A 20,456-nucleotide genomic window follows, 5' to 3' on the forward strand; every position below is an offset into this window, starting at 1 on the left:
CCTGAACACCTTTTAGTTGAATGTAGTCAAATATAAACCATGCCAAGCAGTGACACATGAAAAATACCATTATATCCCATCTAAACACATGATGAGCTGCCCATCCAATAACTAGACTGGCAACAAAGCACTCCGAGATTGGCTCACAAATTATTGTGGCAGGCAACATATTAATTCGCAGTTTGGCCCACCTAGAAAAGACAAACAAATCAGTTCTGACTATGTAGTATTCTTAATGTCCTCCTCCCCACCTCAAAATGATGGTGGACCCATCATGGTCCTTTCTGACAGCATTAATCTCATTTAATTTACACCTCCAAATAAAATATTGCAATAATTCCCCCTTTCAAAGATACTGCACATAGCATTTAAAAGGTACCAAGGGGAGGTTTTGCAGAGGTTTTTTAATACTTTGATTAGTCATACTTCTGTAGAAAGTCAGTGCTTCTCTCCAAAACACTAATGAGAAGCCTGCATCAAGCTGTTCATTGGAACTTCAGCATTCTGGAAATTAGATCAAATTAGCTTGGAAAATATATTCCCTCATTATCAGGTCATCCACATCAGAAGCAGGTGATGGGGTAAGGGGGAGACAAAGTAAAGATTAAAATTTTACCTGATCATTCTGGACTGAAACTGAGAAATAGAATATGAACCAGAGTTTTGCATTGCAACTTGTGTGGCCATTGCAAATTTCCAGCCCCTGAAAAATGAATTTATTATTATAAAAAACATGCAAGTAAGAGATGCAAGAAACAATTAGAGAACACACACCCAAGAATTTTATGAAGCTTGAAAAGTTTGTGCCGTATCATTAGAATGGGTGTTATCAAGTCTCTTCATCAGAAGAGTACGAACACCATTTGAGTAATACTTAAATCACGTTCTCAGAAACCTTCTTCTAAAGGAATTGACAATGATATGGCTTAATTATTTCTAAAAGACTACACTGGTAAGACAAAGCACGTATCAGAAGTGTATTTGCTGTATACATGTGAAGCTGACCTGAACACCTCTACTTAAGAGTATGTACTACGTGTTTAAAACAAAGTTTTAAACTTTGTTTTAACTGCACTTAAAGCAATAAACTTAATTCATTGTCATCTTACCGGTCAGCTATAGCTTTGGCCATAAAGTAATCCTCAGCAATATATTGTGCAAAAGCTATCAGTCCTCCAGCTTGGTCCAAGACATCCTTCCTCATCAAGCATGACATTCCTGTTACACACTTGAAGCCAGTTAAGTTGGCTGAAATATATGACCTTGGATGTGAAGTTCCAAAATAGACCTGCCAAAACAAGATAGGGTTTAAAACTCTGCATGTATTTACACAGGTACTACTCACTGACAACTTCTCCTCCAGAAATGTCTGGAGGGGAAAGCAGTGCTAGACATGGCCAGTTATGGCTGTGTATTTGGAAAGATCTTCACCAATCTAAGAAATCTAGCCTACCACCAAATCTGAGATATCTGAGTGATATTGGCTGTGTTTTTACAAATCTATAAGTGGGTTTAAAACCCACATATTAAACTAGTGTATTTCATTTGGTATATAATTTCTTGAAGTTGTTCTCAGGGAATACATTTAAAAAATCCATTAAGTAACTGACTAATCCCTAGGAGTAATATATTATTGCGTGATAGCTGACAGACATGCTGTCTCCTTCCCCTTGTAAAGATTAACTGCATTACTGCATACACGTTCTTAAAATTACTCTATGGTTGTACAGAAGCATGAGTATTTTGTTTACTTAATGCACCTGCAAACAGAAAAAGCAAAGAAAAAATTCAGATTGTGAGCAAGTCTTCTTACAAGGTTCAGTAACCAGGACTGTCCTATAAGGAGACAGTGGGAATGAGTGCTAGCATGTCTCACTACTATTCTTCCTATAGATGGCCTCCACACTGTCTTACATTCAAGAAAAGGCATGCTCATTTTGCAGTATACTGGACTTGGAAATAAAAAGCTCTTCCAGTAATATAGTATCAGGAGTTGTAATTCTTGCTACTTCAGCAGCTAGCAGTACTAAGAGCTTTGTGGTATAGCTCCCTGCCCTTGGGAAAAGCATTGAGACTTTGTCACCAAAAAAAAGAATAATCACATGAGCTGCCCTCTCTCCATACAATGAAGAAATACTGAATTTCACCGCACTTTCATCTCGCATTTCTGCCTTTGGCACATGTTAGTTAGCCTTGGTGTCAAAATGCCTTACACATGCCAGCTCAGAATAAAAGATAGTTGATTAAATTACATGCTTTGAGACACAAAGAACAAACAAGAAAACGGGGGAGGGGGCTTGCTTGGTAGGTAGATAGGTGGGGGCCAGTGTGTGTGTGGGGGGGAGGGGTCTTGCTTGGTAGGTCAACTTCTTAATTCTACATAAAAGAACTTATTGAAAAAGAAGAGGGGAAAATAGGATAGAATGAGTGATATGAAGATAGGAATTGGCTGTTCACTTTCTCTTCCTAAAGAAGTATTAAGAGACATGAAATAGCACTGTAGAAGAACAAGGGTCAGAATGAACAAGGTGGTGGTTCCTATAACAGATAGCAGATCTACGGAACTTCCTGGTAAAGACAGTTCAGATGTTCAAAATCTTTAAGGACTCAAGAGAAAGAATGGAAGTCTTCACGCAAAATCTGTTCTTACTAAAATACTAATATATTGAAGGTTAGTAAATATACAAGTCTACTTCCTGCTCAGGAAGTTTCTCAGCTGTATTACAGGAAAACAGGATATAAACCTTACTTGTGTTCTACTCTCCTTGAAGACTCTGCTTTAACCCCTGCTGGAAATAACATACTGGGTGAGCTGGATTTTTCTCTGACTGACTCGTCATGGCCATTTGTGGGTTTTTTCAGACATCAAAATAGAATTAATGGCCCTTTCTGACAAAGCACTAGAAAGAGTTCTTCAGTTTTAAGAAATTTTTTAATTTCATCCTGTAATCAGTTTGTAATGTAAACTTAAATTCTGAACTAACATTCAGAGCACTACAGTAGAATTGTTGAGCATTTAGAAGTTATCATAGATAGTGTGACTGCAGCTGAAAATAAACGTTTTCACTCGAAAGGTGCAAGAGGCACTACACAATTTTAGTCAGCAAAATCCTGCAGGAAAAAAACCCCAAACAACAAAAAACCAAAACATATAATTGCACTCACCTGTTCAAGGGTAGCAGCAAATCCCTGTCTGTCTGCAACATAGGGAAGCCCATGGACCAAGCCTACTTTTTCAGTCATTTGATTAGCCATATCTGTCAGCGTGTCTGGTGTTACTGAGTGACAAATCAAAAAAAAGACATTTCATCGAATAATTCTGTCATTAGCAGACTACTGTACAGGGACAGAAATTCTCATTCTACTACCACTATCAAGAGGACATACTTTGATGCACACTATCTGTGTTTCACAAAGTTTCAGAAAAATTATCATCACTATTAACACCATTATGATGAACAGCAAACAACGGAAACAGTTGAACAAACCAGAGTGTCACCTTCAGTTAGAGGTGACACACCACGAAAATACTTTTCTAGGTTTTTATTTCTACTTGTATTCTCAGTCAAAATAATCTCCAGCAACAGCTTGCCTTCAGGGAACAAGAGCAATGTAACAGCACATTGCAACACACACCTACCTCTGATTCCACTATCACAAATCCATATGAGATCATATTTGGCAACTTCGTAGCCAGGCATTAAGTTGTTAATCTTGGGATTGATGCCAACCTTTTTGCCACCTAAAAAATACAAACATCGTACACATATATATTATGTGAGTTTTTTTAGAATTCAGATCCAATACCTGAAATACTTCAATATACCAACTGAAAAACAGTAGAATTTTACCGTCAATTCTTGAAGTCTACTTCTATGAAAAGGACTTTAAATTTAATTACTCCTTCCTGTTCTATTTTAGATCTTACTACAACTGTGCAATGGATTAAAAAGGGAAAAAATATTCAAATGCTTCCTCAAAATGGCAGTGTAACAAGGTTAATGTAATTAAAAGGGCAGCAGACCTACACATTTTATTACTATATTCCATAAGATAATTATTCTTTTTTTCTTAAGACTACTCATTATGACTATTATACTCTACACAAAATGCAGCTGAATAGAGTAAGACACTTTTGCTTCCAACTAGCAGCCATGATGCAGTTTGTTTCACATCAAGAGAAAAAAAAAATGACATTCTAATACCTAGCTTAATACCCATTCCCTCCTCTAATTCAAATGTAAAGTGAATAAAGAGCCCTAGAGTCTTAAATTGATGAAAAAGGATTGTCGCAGGACCTCAGGCTCAAATACAGCCACACCACCAAGTCAGTCTCTCCACATTTAGTTCAGTGCAGACACAGGATTTGAACTGCTGTTTCAGATTTAGAAGGAAAAAGTTGCAGCAGTTGCATAAATTATTCTCCCTAGAGTTTTTTCTGGACTGATGTCACAGATTGTCATTACAAACTCATTTCCTTACTCCAAACTGATGATTGAGCTACAGAACCAACATGGGCTGAACAAGACAACTATTTATTTTAGAATACTGTCTATGGAGTTGAAGACCTAAAAGCATTTTACAAGTTAAGAGTCCCACTGCTTACCTATGAACAGTCTAGCATCAACATTCGGGTATTTGCCAAGGAGCTTTTTGCACACATCAATAGCTGGATCATCATGATCTTGTACACAGAGTAGTACTTCATACTGGTAAAAACAAAAGTGTATATACACATGTATATGTTTATACATACATACAATATCAATACGGTCTAGTGAATAAAGCTTAATAGTGTACCAAACTGAAAATTAAAACATTGTTATAGAATTAAAAATAAAACCAAAAGAGTTGTTTTATAGCTAAATAAGACTATTTTTGGATGTACAACCAACTACTTATGAAAAAAGAATGAAGCCCGTGTCCCAGTAAACTCTTCTACTGAGAAACATTCGTTTTCCTGTTATCAGAAGGGTTTGTATTAGGCATGAAGCAAGAGAACCTGGTATACAACATAGAATTTTTATTTCCACTTCCATTTTGGTTCACATATGCATCTTAAATCCAATCTTATATTCTATGAATTTACAGAACACAAAATATTAATGGAATGCTGCTATGATACACTTGACTGCTTAACTCTGAATGACACCTTCCTTTCCTTAACTTTGTAGATGCATAGGCAGAACAGAATTGGAAGACAACTCAGACCAGTGTAAGTACTCTTAATTGTATAATAAAGCTAAGCTCAGGAATATATATATCTCTCTCTGTATGTCTTTTTTTGTCATTAATAGAATAATGGTTAAAAAAATCAACAGGAGGTAAAGAAAAACTGTAGCTGTTTCAGCAATCATACTACATGCTTGTTACACATAAGCTACAGGCGGTGGGTGAGGAAATAGCGTTTTAAGAATCAGACAACATTTTGAGACAGCTTCGTAAGCTTTGATGAAGGTATCTCTGTTCTGCATTAACAGCAATTTCCTTAAATACTCGTTCTGGTAAAACCTTCCTCTCTTCCCCTTATTAAAACTATTACAAGTTATTAGACCTCAAATCCAAAGAGTATAACCCAGAAAATGCAGGTTTCTTAGGCTAGAAGCCAATTTTATAGTCCAAGATTTAAAAATTCAGTCTCAATAAAAACAATTTTCTTGGACCTCATTCGATATACCGATTGTAAATAAGTCTCAACTAGTGATCAAAACAGTTCTTGTTCTCCCTTACGCTATTCTATCACCTCACTAAACTATTTTCAGTAAGTTACTTAAGCAAAAAGTAATCTGAAATTTGGAAACTGCCTGTCGGCTCAATGATGACAACCTCTGATGTTCTTGTCCATTAAGTAGTATTTCATAGAACAGAAGACATTGGTAAATACATATATTATTTCACAAAAATGTTATTGTTAAATACAAAAAACTCCTACAACTGAACTGCATTCAGAATATTGTAGAGACTGGAAGCCATTAACCACTAAATGGGAGTTGCTAAGACTTGGTCTTAGCACTATAAACCATAAGACAAACACAAACATACCTCTCTGCCTCTTAGAACACAAATCCAAAGCCAGTTTGCCTGAGAAGCAAGCAGTATTTGATTCCTATCATTTTTACCAGCATGGAAAACAGAATTAAGGGAAAGAGACCTGTCTCATTAAGCAGACAGGTCCTTCCACCACAACATAACAATCCTGACAGTATGAACACCATAGAAATTACTAACTGAAGGAATTGGTTCATTTTTGGTCATCCAATTAAATATGTAAAACCAACTATTTTTGCTAGTAATTAAATAACTAATCTTCAATCCAGTTACAACGCTTCCATATCCATGTTCTCTAAGAAACTCAACCAGAAATAATAAACTTTAACATTCTAATATTTGAACACAGAAAAATTCACAGTAAATGGCCTTTGTATGCAGTAACAAAGAACTACAAAATGTATGGCTAAAGCATATTAACTATAAAGATGCCTATACACTTAAACAGTACAACGAGGTTCATATGGACATAGCATGAATAGAAAGATTTCTTCAAAAATTATGATATGCACAGTAGGTAAGAACTGTTCAATGATAAAAACATTAAGTGAAAGTCCTGAGTTTAGAAGCTGCATAACTGGCTTCAATGCAAGACAAGATTATTTCACACACAGGGTATCACAGATAGGAATCAGTATCACTGCAGATAGGAATCTAGTATCACTGGCTTGACTGGAACAAGTTTAATATTACTCTTTCCTAACATTTTTTGTTCCTGGACAGCTGAACTTTGAACACCAGGCAATATTGTTGTTCTAATTTGTGGTGTAGTATCAATCTCTTAAATGAAGTATTTATGTAGTTATCACACAGGAGTGTTTTCAAACAGTTTGGGGATCTTGCTTGTACTGCGTAATCTGTGTTGCAGTAAACTGAAGTGTTCATAACTCCATTTTCACCCTCCTTGGGAAAAACGTGATTGTCACTATTGCTATTTGAAATTCAGATTTGGGTGGAGTAGCAACATGTTAAGATTGCCACACGTGTATGTTATCAGAAGGGTCAAGACCATCTCTCAAAGAGCAAGATCCAGCATAACTGCTTTTCTGAATTCTCAAATACAATCTGTTTGTAGTCCAATGTTTCAGTTGCATAATGTTTTGATGCTCATTATAGTCATAAAATAGTTTAATATATCAATGCAGCGTCCTTGCAGTTCGCAATACTGGCATACACAGCATGCTTCAAGTATGCTTTAAACCTGTCTTGGCCACACTTACATCTTCATTGCACTTTTGTTGAGTTAAAAGGATTCAAGTGTTCATGCCTAGAGCTTTTCAAGAGGCCCTAAGCTTCACTATGGTACTATCCAACTTCTAACAAGTTCCAAAGGGTGGAGTTTTTTGTTTGTTTTACCCTGCCTACTTAGGAGTAACTTTAAAGCTCTTGGTGAGAATACTCAAACTCACTGTACAACTTACACCTATCTTGGACCTTCTACAACTGAAGCAGCAGTGCCAGAAGTAATTTCAAGAAGAACTGAGAAAATTGTTTTTATTAAAAATGAATTGCAAGTTTTAGAATTCAGGAAGCTTGCAGTAGAAAAATGTAGTGTTTTTTCCATCCACAGGAGCATACACCAAGTAGTGAACAATGCAACAGGCATTTGTAGATTTCTCCTTTTTTTTCTTAGAGCAAGGACAACATCTGACACACTTGTGACTTACATTACTTCCCACTTACATTACAAACAGCATTCAACAGATGGAAGCTTTTTATTACCTATTTATCTCCTAACACTGGTAAGTCGCTTGGAGAATATCCTGCCTACCAACAACTGGTGAGGCACACCACCTCATCATGGAGCAATTCTTTGTTAGATGAGCCATCAGTAAGAACCACCAGAAAGATTCAGGCTATTAGCCAACTTTCTCTTTTAAAGGATCTGTTACAGAGAAGTCATTAACTTGGGAACTGTGTCTGGCCTCTCAAGTGATCCTTTATAGACTGAAGTGTTTTATACTGCTATAAACACCACAATATGGGAATAATGATTCAACACATCTTAGTGAAATATATATGTTTTGTCCCTAAGCCTTGGTCAGATTCCTTTATAGACAACTTATAGACAGGAGTTAAGTTTTGTTTGCAACATGTAAAATACGTAATTGTGGATTTGCTGTGGAAAGAAAAACAACCTAAGTCATAACCAAGTTGCATAGTTCTAGCCCAAGCTCCTAATAAGACTTTTGGAGGCATGGGAGGAAAAGAGACACTAAGTAGCATACATACTTTTGGATAATCCAGTTCAAAGAAGGTTTCTAAGTTGTTGATCAGGTTAGGATCCACACCTTTTAATGGCTTTAGAAGTGAAACACCCGGCAGCTTGCTATATGGCTGTTTGTCTGTGGCTTTCTTATTGAGGTGGAGGCGTCTGTAAGGAGAAGTAACATACACCACCACATAAAGAAAATATGCTAGAGAATTCAATTCAAAATACAGTCAGAACTAAAAAAGCTAGGGAGTTTAAACTGCTGCAAAAAAAATTAGTTTTAGTTGTAGAAAACAACAGCTATTTTTGTATCAGACGATGTGTCATAGAATACCTAAAAACACTTAATCATTGTAGGTAGGTTAAGTTCAACCTAATTTCTCAAATACTGCATTTTGTACTATGCATTTTGAATAGTAAGAGTATCACTTTTTCCAAACTGTACAGGAGACAAGATTTTTTACCTTCCTCCACAGCATTAAAAGATATAGTATTATAACAGGATAATCAGAAAAACAAATTCACTGTAAACAAGGCAAAAAAACAAAAGGAGAAGATGCTTTTTCCTCCATTATGTTATGCAAAAATTAGAGCAAGTTGAAAGCACATGGGAAACAGTTGATCCTACCAATTAATTGTTAACAAAACATTTCCAGGAAAAGGATAAAAGATCAATCAGCTGTAGTATAGAAATCCTAGAAACTAGACATCAGCCTGGGTCAAAAACACAGATAAACTCCGAACATAATTCCAAACAATCACTAGTATTTCAGCAATGTATATACAGAAGTAAATTGACGATTATGTCACAACTCACTAACATGAATGTTTAATCCTACACCCTTGTGTGAATTAATGCAAAATTAAGTTCTGAAAGCTTGATGGGCCAGTATACAAACAAATTTGCATCATATATATATATAATTTAACTGGAGTTTGCAAATTAACATATATCTGTATACTGTAGTTTTCTAATATGCATAGCATCAGTCAAACTGAAAGTATATTTTATTGCAGCATGTACCTAATGGTATCAATTTTTAAAAAGTTTCACACTTAAAAATATACAAGACGCTGCCTCAAAAAAACAAAAATGGGAATAGGATTGCTTCATGGAGTGCTTCATCCTGGTTAAACAGTAAAAGAAGTTGTCATGTTCAAGGAAGCACACTCCTGAAGGACATGCCTGACCAATTAAAATACTGAACTGCCAAGGAGCTTCACTAAGAGAAGAGATTCCAGTAGTTCTCTACGCGTGGTTTTTTCCTGAAATGGAACAGTGACATCATATTTGTTACCTCATCAGCCCCCCTGCCATGCTCCTTTCAGGCAGGTTTGCAGCTGGACAGCAGGGGCATAATGCCATTACAGAGAATAAACAATGGCCTCACTAAAGACAGGAGGACAAACCAGATTATGTCCTTGTACACTGTTAACCAGTCCAAGCCTGGGTACCACAAAGGTCAACTGAAAGTCTTGCCAAGTGACAGTCAGACCAAAATAAGCAAAGCAATAGTTCAGACAGGTACCCCAGACAGAGAAAGACTTCACCAATTTTCATAAACATAACAGCAAACAAGGGCTTTAGTACCAATAAGAAGGGAGAGTCTCAAGAATGCAACTTTGACCAGGAGGCACAAAAGGCAGGTAATGTGGGGGAAGACATGGCAGGGTAGTATGTAAAACTGACTGTAGTAAAGCACATAGCTTTGTACAGGGGCAAAAGCCTTGACAAACAGGAGATAAAAGGAGAAAGCGGCAGAGTAAATGGAAAAGGTAAGGAGGAAAGGATCAATACAGACTTGAAGCAGGACTGTGATAATGAATAAATACCAAGTGACAAAACTGCAGAATTTTGCAAGGCATCGTATCACAAACCATGCTGACACATGGGATTATGCTGGTGATTAAATTACGTAATGAAATGCCTACACATGGTTAAGAGACAGAAACCTTGCAAAGTATGCAAATCAGGCAGACAGAATTACCACAATCTACTCAGCTATGAAACAGCATACACCGAGACTTTTGACAGAGTATGGCTCAGTATGGTAAAACTCTCTTAAAATGCCATCTTAAAAATAAGACTCCAGTTTCTGTTCTATTCATAACACTGCACAAAAGTGGCAGCCTGCCATCCTGAAAGCACTGTGGTATCGTGACACTAGGGTAAAGCAATTTCCACACCAGTAATTACAATGCTCTGTTAGACTCTGTGGAGCAAGAGGCAAATTAACAGTCAGCCAGACCATTTTACACTGAGAAGGACTATTTATGAAGTGGCATGTTCTGAAGAAATTAAAAGTTACAATTGAAAACCTACTATCACCAGAGACACAAACCAACCATTACAAAAACCCAAGTTTCAATAATCAAAGTAAGACTAACATTTAACATGAAACTCAAAATAATAGACTAAATTTAAACAATATTAACATTGTTGATGCAGGTACCTTCTAGATGAAGTTGTGTGTTACAGAACATGCAAAGTCTCCAAAGCAGAAGTAAGACAAAGCAGTAAATTGGTATTTTTGAGCACCAGCTTGTTTGTATAGTGGTTCAGTTCTCTCAAGACAGGTCTTTATTACCACACAGCACGTATGACAGTTCAAAGTGATAAAGGAACGTCATCCTATCAGAAAGTTTGTATCACATGTAGAATATATTATTTTGCAGTGGAATTAGCCCAAAGCAGTCAAAACCACTAACTATACAGATGTAGTTTGTTAATGCCCAATGCAATAAGCTGCACAAAAAACACTACACCAAGGAATGCATAAGAACTGTGATCTCAGAAACAGATCTGGTAGAGCACTATTTAAAGGCACTTTCAGATCTCCTCTATGAAAGATCAGTAGCCTGATTATCTTTAAGCATTTTGACCAGATAAATGAATCAGCCTGCAATCCCTAGGCAGTGAAGCTGTGAAATTCCTTTTTAAGCAGTCTGGTGCTGGGGTAAATAGGTGATGGAAGAAAAAAAAAAGACAGCAGGATGCATAATGGTGTCAGGAGCTATAGTTCAACTACCCTATATCATGTAAGAGGCATCTGCAAAATTTTCTCAAGCTTAGTTCCTTAACACAATAACAATTAACCCACAGAAGCAATAGATTTCTTCTCTCAGTAGAGGAAAAAGGGTGTTTAGAAACACAAAATCCAGGCTACTGAGTTATCACTGGCCTGCATACTACAGGATGAATCCTTGCTAATTACCATCAAACAAGGCCTGACCTCACTAAAGGCAGGACAGTACCCTAGCAAAACCAAAAAGCTTTGCTACAGTAGGCAGACTGCTGTGTCTCTCAGCTGAGGCATAGTTACATACTCCTCTTTAAAGCAGCTGGAAAAAAACCAAACACCCTTTATTCACTCGTTTCAACCTCCTCTCAGCAACTACTTCACTTAAAGAACTGGCCTATTAGGGGTCAGTAAGTAATCCTTGGTCAGAAACTTGGAACAGATACTTAAATAAGAGAGCATAACAAGATGCAGGAAGCACTGAACACCTCCTTTGAAGGCTATGGTTCCATAGGCCATCAAGATAAGCTAGCAGATCATTACTTCTGAAAGGGGCTGTTTTCTCACTTCTACTTATGAATTCACACACTTTCCCCCCCCTTCCCAGTTGGTTTTCATGTTACTGAGCTGAACCATCTCACACAGGTGTTTGTGGACGGTTTGTCTGCTATGGAGTAACACAGATCTCTGCTCGAGCAGGAGAAATAATACAAGGTTATCCTGCTTCTTTTGGCAACAAACATAAGGATGAGGTCCCCATATCTTCCTTATTTTTATATGTATCTTGTGTTAAAACATTTCCAGAAGTAGGTAACTTTACCCACAGAGGAAAAAATTACATTTGCTATGGGTCCACCACACTGGTCAGTGCACTGAACAGAACTGAAAAGAAGATTGGAAGAGTGCAAACAATATTAGACAAGCCCTGAATTCATGAAACTGTTAACGTGCAGCACCCTTGGTTCATCAAGACTAGTAGTAGCCCACTTAAAATCCTGCCACATTAATGTAACTGTATAAAGACAATTCCACATAAGGCATAGGTAACTACTAAGTAAGTTTCAGTATCTCACAGCAGTAACTTCTTATACAGTCATATACATATACACAATCAAGTAACGACAAACACTTTATAGAGAGAGATTTCACTTTTTATACATGAAAATAATACATATAGAGTAATGGCATTGGGACAACTGGTTAAGGGATCAGGAGCACAAGTAGTGTTTGCCTGTATCCTTCTAGCTGCGGGGAATGAGGAGGGGAAAAAACAGGAAGAGCCAGCAGACCAACACCTGGCTCCAAGCCTGCTGTCACCAGCACAGTTTTGGGTTTTTTGATCATGGGTTAGCCTACATGACAACAGGCCTGCTGGCAGTAGATGGGGTACACCTGTCTCAAACGGGAAACGGATCTTTGCACAGGACTTAGGCTCATTGAAAGAGCTTTAAACTAGACTTGAAGGGACAAAACCAGGCTCACCAGAGACAACCCTAGAGGCAGCATGCCAATGTTTGAGGGACAGTGTGCTAGCAAGGTCCTTCCGTCTGCCATTCTCAGTAGAGGCAGGGGATGGAAATCCACACAGCAGCAAAAACACAAGGGTTACTGACATATTAAAGCTACAGAAGCACCTGAGAACAGTCACATAGGAGTTAGGTCTTGTCCCCAAAAAAGGTGGTGGGATCAATAGCCTAACTGAAGTGCATCTGCAGCAACACATATAGCGTGAGCAACAAACATGAGGACTTGGAAGCCACTGTGCAGCTAGAAAACTATGATATACTTGCCATCATGGAAACATTGTGGGCTGACTTGCACAACTGCAGAGCTGCAATGGATGGCTATAAACTCCTCAGAAGGGAGAGGTGAGGAAGGGGAGGTGGTGGGATAGCCCTGAATGGTAGGGAGTGTCTTGACTATCTAGAGCTTGATAATGGTGACAAAAGGGTCACATGTTTATGGGTAAGAATTGGGGGGGGGAAGCCAACAGGGCAGATATCGTAGTGGGAGTCTGTTACAGACCACCAGACCAGGATGAAGAGAGAGATGAAACAGCCTATAAGCAGCTGGGGGAAGTCTCATGATCACTAGTCCTTGCGCTCATGCTGGACCAACTTACCAGATGTCTGCTGGAAATACAATACAGAAGAGAAGAAAGTCTAAGAGGTACCTGGAGTGTGTGGAAGGTAACTTCCTGACACAGCTGGTGAATCAGCCAGCTAGGGAAGGTGCCACACTGGACGCATTGTTTGCAAACAGAGAAGGACATGTGGGTGATATGACCATTGGAGGCCATCTTGGGCATAGCAGTCACAAAATTACAGTGTCTGATTCTCAGAGAAGTAAGGAGGGGTCAGCATATCAGCCACCTTGGACTTCTGGAGGGCAGGCTTTGGCCTGGTTATCAGAGTCCCTTGGGAGGCAGCCCTGGAGGACAAAGGAGTCCAGAAGGGCTAGACATTCTTCAAGAAGAAAGTGGTGGAAGGCACAGAGGCAGGCCAGCCCCATGCGCTGAAAGACAAGCTGGCAGCAGAGATGACCAACCTGGCTGAACAGAGAGCTCTGGCTGGAACTCAGAGGGGGGGGCAGGGCGGGGGGTAAAGAGCATTTATGACCTTTGGCAGAAGGGACAGGCAACTCTGGAGGACAAGGGTGTCATGGGGTTATGCAGGGAGAAAATTAGAGGGGGCAAAGCCCAGCCAGAACTTAACCTGGCTGCTGCTGTAAAAGACAATGAAAAAAAAAGTTTCTATAAATACATTAGCAACAAAAGGAGGGCTGAGAATAATTTACTGGATGCAGGCAGAAACATAATGACAAAGGCTGAGGAAAAGGCTGAGGTAATTAACGCCACCTCTGCCTCAGTCTTTAATAGTACAGGTCCGTTGTTCTCCAGGTGCCAGCCCCCTGAGCTGGAAGACAGCGACACGGAGCAGAATGAAGCCCCCATAATCCAAAGGGAAATGACAGGCGACCTGCTACGCCGTTTGGACACACGTAAGTGTATGGGGCTGGATGGAATCTACTCGAGGGTACTGAGGGAGCTGGTGGAACTGCTCACCAAACCACTTTCCATCATTTATCAACAGTCCCGTCTAACTGAGGAGGTCAGCCAGTGTGGTGCCCATCTGCAAGAAGGCCAGGAAGGAGGATCCAGGGAGCCGCAGCCCTGCCAGCCTGGCCTCGCTGCTGGGGAAGGTTATGGAGCAGATCATCCTGAGTGCCATCACACAACACATGCAGGACAACGGGGGGATCAGGCCTACTGAGCATGGGGTTATGAAAGGCAGGTGCTGCCCGACGAACCTGATCTCCTTCTATGACAAGACGACCCAGCTAGTGGATGAGGGAAAGGCTGTGGATGGTGTCTACCTAGAGTTTAGTCAAGCCTTTGACACAGTCACCCACAGCATTCTCCTGGAGACACTGGCTGCTCAGGGCTTGGGCATGTGTACTCTTTGCTGAATTAAAAGCTGGCTGGACAGCCGAACCCAAAGAGCGGCGGTGAATGGAGCTGCAATCCAGTTGGCAGCTGGTCACAGGTGGTGTTCCCCAGGGCTCGGTACTGGGGCCAGTGCTGTTTAATATCTTTATCGATGACCTGGATGAGGGGATTGAGTGCACCCTCAGTCAGTCTGCAGATGACACCAAGCTGGGGGGAGTGCTGACCTGCCTGAGGGCAGGAGGCCCTGCAGAGGGACCTGGGCAGGCTGGAGCGATGGGCCCAGGCCAGTGGTGTGAGGTTCAGCAGGGCTCAGTGCCGGGTCCTGCCCTTGGGTCACACCAGCCCCACGCAGCGCTACAGGCTGGGGCAGAGCGGCTGGAAAGGGCCTGGTGGGAAAGGGCCTGGGGGTGCTGGGTGACGGCCGGCTGGGCAGGAGCCAGCAGTGTGCCCAGGGGGCCCAGGCGGCCAGCAGCACCCTGGCTGGTGTCCCCAGCAGTGTGGCCAGCAGGACCAGGGCAGTGACCGTCCCCCTGCACTGGTGAGGCCGCCCCTCGAACCCTGTGTTCAAGACAGACGTTGAGGTGCCGGAGCATGTCCAGAGAAGGGCGAAGGAGCTGGTGAAGACTCTGGAGCACAAGTCTTAGAAGAGAACTGGAATTGTTTAGTCTGGAGAAGAAGAGGCTCAATGGGGGCCTTACTGCTTTCTACAATTACCTGAAAGGGGATCGTAGGCAGGTGGGTGTTGGTCTCTTCTCCCAGGTAAGAAGAGAGAGGATTGAGAGGAAGTGGCCTCAAGTTGTGCCAGTGGAAGCTGAGATTGGATATTAGGAAAAATTTCTTCACAGAAAGGGTGGTCAACTCACCATACCTGGAGGTAAGACACGTAGATGCAGTGCTTAGGAAAATGGTTTAGTGCTGGATTTGGCCAGTGCTATGTTAACAGTTGGACTTTATCTTAGAGGAATGATTCTATGATTATATATTGATAGATAAAAAAAAAAATCTTAGTCTATGTATTTGTCATGAATTCAAGACAGCATTTGACTTGGGAGCTACAGTGCAAGTTTTTGCCTGTCTGTAAAGGTGGGAGGGAAGGGGCCTGCACAAGCAGCTTGTCATAGCTCTGGTCCACCCCACCAGGAAGCAGAACAACACACTTGGGCATGGAAGCAGACAGAACCACAAAAGTACTCTCAGCAATGACACAGCTAAGCCTAAGTAACTCTGTATTATGAATTACTTCTCACACTGCTCTACCCAGATTTAAGCACACAGTGATACTACTGCACATTAAGAGGCCTATTACACTATCACTCCTTTTTAGGTACCTCCTAGACTTCAGGTAGATTTGAAAACTGCAGAACAGATCAAACAAGATCCAGCACCTGTAGCCACAGGCCTCCTAGCAAATGGACAGAATTATTCCTCAAGCGAGAGCTAAGTACCTTGGTCTTGTTGTCAACCTTTCCCTCCCTAGAGTAGTTTTATAACATAGCTGAACTAGTTTTAACTACAGACTACTGCTCAGAGGCACTCCCTTTCTGCCCTTCCCCTCTTTCTGGGATGTGCTGCGCTTCTCTGTGGTGCTGACATTTGTCTGATCCCACAGCGACCTAGCTGAGATACTTAAACCACCACATAACACGTGTAATATCAGAATTTTATCAGTTTAACTTAGCAAGTATATAGTTTGAAAAGATGCAGCAAGACAATTATGCAGCTTCACTAGCAGCAAAGATTCCCTCCATGTTCCTTCTCTTCTGTGCTGCCATCACCACCACCCAAACAAGACACAGTGCCAGCATCTGTGCTCATACAAACCTGCTTCAACCTACTCAACAGAAAGTTAAATCTGGCTTTTTCCTCCTACTTTAGGTTGTCTTCTGCCAAATTAAGAGTTACAACACCTTAGGGAAGGCTGCACGAAGCTCTAGAGCATATTCAAGAAGGTAGCTGCGAATATGCTGCCAAGATCACCAGAGAAGAGAAAAAAATAGGGTCTCCTTACTCCTCAGGCTTCAGTGGGCTTTCAGAAGAGCCGAGTGGCCCACAGACAAGCAGCATAAGTGTACTCATCAGGGAGTCAGAGGAGGACCAGTGTCAGCACAAAGGAAGCATCAGGGCCATAAGACTCTAGAAATGTACATGAGTACTAGGGTCAGGCCCCTGAAAACTCTTCCCCAACCAACTTTTCATCAGTTTTTCTTCACAGCATTATGTCCTTTATATCTTGCTCGCTGCCATTATTTGCCTGCTAGAAACAGCTAACTAGAAGTAATTACTAGTGAAGACTGGCAGTGTTTTCTACAAGTGACTCGGAGTAATACCTAAGGCATGCCACTCTTCTACCTCGCTTGGCTCAAAGGAAGAGATCACCCTGCAGAAACATGTTGGTACCATTTCAGGACACTTTTGCTTGGCTGATGGCCCAGGTCAGTGCATCCCACCAAACAACCAGTGTTCTCAGGTAGGCAGTCTTCCCCATCCTCCACTCTTGCCACTTGCTTACATCTCATGCAACAGCCATATGAACACACAGCACATCAATCCACCCACCTGCCAACCTAACAGTTACACAAGTGTCAGATCCAACAAGGAGGAGCAGAAACACAACTGGGGACAATTTGAAAGGGCTTAGCAATTGTAATTAAAAAACAATTAACATGTCACTTGGCCTTGACAAAATGCTCAGAGACAGAGGGAAGTAGACAAATCTGAAAGAAGAAAATGCTGGGTAAGATTCAAGTGCCCACTTCGTAGTACAGACTTTTGTGGCTGTCTGCCAGCAGAGAAACAGTCATAGGTTTGTGCATGCCTGCAAAAAAAATGAAACAACTGTAATCCTACTGTTTGCATACTAGACTTTTATGTTGAAAAGCATGCTGCAATTGGTTAATGTTTCATCACATGCCTGCTGAAAGCAGAAGGCAGACCAAACATTTCATTCACTTTCAACACATTTTCTCCTGTACTACACTCAACCTACAGACAAAAAGGACCTCAGAATGTAATGCACTGAAGCCACAATAGGTAGTGGAGATGAAGGGGAATGATTTAAAAAAAAATTAGAACGAGCTCCCAAATAGCAAGAGTCAACACTTTTTCACCACAAGTCAAACCAAAGGTCCCAAGATGGAACTGAGTGAGAAAGAACCTAGACTGTGATCATTATTATTTTTCAGAAGGTGAATGTTCTCAAAAATCAAACATCAATTTGCTATTCCAGTTTTGGGAAGTAGTTCAATCAGTGGCTACGAATAAAGACAAATATACAATGCATAACAGTAGAAATCTTATCTAGTGGTATTTGACATTCTGAATTTAAAATCTTCATACACCATGGAAATTCTTTAAGAAGTATCTTCCAAGTGTTATCATAAAAGTCATGTTCAACCCAGCCTTTTTATAAGGGAGAGCAGTGTGGGGGGAGTTTAAACTTCTTTCAAATATGGTTTGGGGTTTTAAGTAGAAAAGAATTATCTTTCAGGAAGAAGAAAAAGCAAACACTGCAGACCTCAACTTAAAACCAGCAAACATTCCTTTCTTTTAAATCTAGGAATTCCTCTCCTGCTCCCCTCTCTGCCCCCACACCTGCACAATGAAAAAGAAACAGACTCTCATAAAATAGACAGTAGTTAAACCTGAAGTAATGGGAACCCTTTTACTGTCCAAATGCTAGACAGTTTACAATTCAGCAAGCTGAAATGAAGTATGCTTAAAAACACAGCAAGCTGCCTACAACACAGCCATTACTGCATCATATTAAGCATTTAAATGAACACACAGTTCTTCCTTGTAGTCTATCTGCAAGCTGCCATCAAAATAGCAATTCATTCCCTCTTTCTGCTTTCCCTCAGCCTACCGGCAGCTATAAAGCAGTCAGCACCACAAGATGAATTGGATCAGTCTGCTGATCAGAGAGCTATCCCACAGAAAAAAATAGCTTGCTGATCTGAGTCACCATGTAGCCACATGCTCACTGAAGGCAGACTAGAATGGCAGAAATGCTTAGAAAGGTGTAAGGGTAGGAGGGGATTCGGATTATCCCTTTGAGCATCAAATCAAGAGCCACTAAGGCTTAGAAATAGAAGTGCTTTTTGATACAGACTCCTTGCAACAAGTGTTATGCAACTTCAGAGAACTGCATCCAGCATGATTTGTATTTAATTTCTGAAAGTATCTCCAGTGGATGGCAGTACCCCTGGGCCAGATAAACCAACCATGTCAGACAGCTTTTAGTACAGGATCAACCCCTCAGTGTTAAGTATGAGATCTTTTAAAACTCAGAGCTTCAGAACATTTGCACTGTGAGACTATTCAGTTTATTTGTGACTTATTTTGCAAGTCTACAGGATTAAAATAGCTCAGCCCTATTCATTTCATAAGGCGCAAGTGTAAATTAAATAATTTGCTAAACACTAGGTAATGTACTTCCTACAGACCCCAGGCTGCTCCTCACTGCTCCCTTTGTGCCAAAGATGCCACCCATCAACATTGTCCAATTTCTTCTCCCTAAAAGCTTCCAATCCAATTAACAGCCAGTAACAGAATTATGTTAGTGACTAAACAGGAACTACATTAATAAATCATAAAGCAGATACTATGCCAATATTTTTCCCTATTTTTCAGTGGATGACAGGCCATTTTTTATTTAATTAACTGAGCTGCAATGTTTCCAGAGTACAAAAGAGCATACCACTGAAGAAGAAACCTTACTTAAACACCAATTCACACAAATTTGAACACAGTCCCAGGCCCTATTAATCCCAGTTGGGGTAATAAAAAAAAAAAGATGTAAACCTTGTCTGGACTACACTATTGTCAGTAATATAGTGTCACTGCCCTCATGCTGCAAATGCCTTGAAAAGCTTGAACAAGCCTCCTACAAGGAGCATCAGAAACTGAAGAACGCAATTATTAACACTTTCTTTCGAACATTTGTAAGTAATACTTCTATACTCAACACCATATTTGAAGGGCTTTTTTTTTTAATGTTTCCAACAGATACAAATCAGAAAAACTTGGTAAATTTCACCTGTCTTCTCCCTCTAAAAAAAAACCAAAACCTAAATGACCGAAAAACCAAAACCACATAACACTTTGGTTCACAGACCCTCAAAAACATCATTTTCTTCCCTTACCACTACACAACCTACATAAAACAATCTGCTCAGAAATGCTGTTATGAAACATAAGTATCATCTCTCAAAAATGTTTAAAAGGGAGAAGCATCTTAATTTTGAAACATCTCAGTAGTATTCTAAAAGGTTCACAGGTATGACCGTTAACAATGGTATTTCAACCGCCCACTGTACCACCTTATACTGCACAGTCAGTATGGCAGGCAGGGAAAAAGCAGTAAAAAACCCCCAGACTCCTGCAGCCTGAAAATCATGTCTACTCCCCCCTCTCTCCATCACCCATCACAGGGATCTGTAAGGATGAAGGCCAGTAGATTTTCTCACTTTCCAGTTGCTACTCCTATTACTAACATTCAACAGTTCAAAATTATGTTCTCATGATGAGTCTCAGTTTTCTACCTCTTTTTAACCCAGAATCTTAATTTAACAAGGCTTGCAAGAAAAATGCATGTTGATTTCAGCTAAAAAAGTGTTTCAGTAGAAAGTGCTTAGGATCTCTCAATTACAGCTCATTACGTTGTCAGAAATCCAATTTTTAGCAGCTTGATTATTCTATGTCTAAAAAGGTATGTATATAAATAAAGAAA

At 40.1% G+C, this 20,456-nt stretch overlaps 1 protein-coding gene across 1 annotated transcript in view; it reads right to left on the minus strand.

The window, feature by feature from the left end:
* The window catches only part of UGCG (UDP-glucose ceramide glucosyltransferase), a 34,170-nt gene that overhangs the window by 3,674 nt on the left and 10,040 nt on the right, over nucleotides 1-20,456 (minus strand). The window contains exons 2-8 of the mRNA XM_040579550.1: nucleotides 8,281-8,422; nucleotides 4,607-4,709; nucleotides 3,641-3,742; nucleotides 3,166-3,278; nucleotides 1,110-1,288; nucleotides 617-703; nucleotides 2-191 (exon numbers count right to left, since the gene is read on the minus strand). Of these exons, the coding sequence (XP_040435484.1) occupies nucleotides 2-191; nucleotides 617-703; nucleotides 1,110-1,288; nucleotides 3,166-3,278; nucleotides 3,641-3,742; nucleotides 4,607-4,709; nucleotides 8,281-8,422 (916 nt within the window). The remainder of the gene's footprint in view (nucleotide 1; nucleotides 192-616; nucleotides 704-1,109; nucleotides 1,289-3,165; nucleotides 3,279-3,640; nucleotides 3,743-4,606; nucleotides 4,710-8,280; nucleotides 8,423-20,456) is intronic.

The sequence above is a fragment of the Falco naumanni genome, chromosome Z (genome assembly GCF_017639655.2).
Source record: "Falco naumanni isolate bFalNau1 chromosome Z, bFalNau1.pat, whole genome shotgun sequence".
NCBI lineage: Eukaryota > Metazoa > Chordata > Aves > Falconiformes > Falconidae > Falco > Falco naumanni.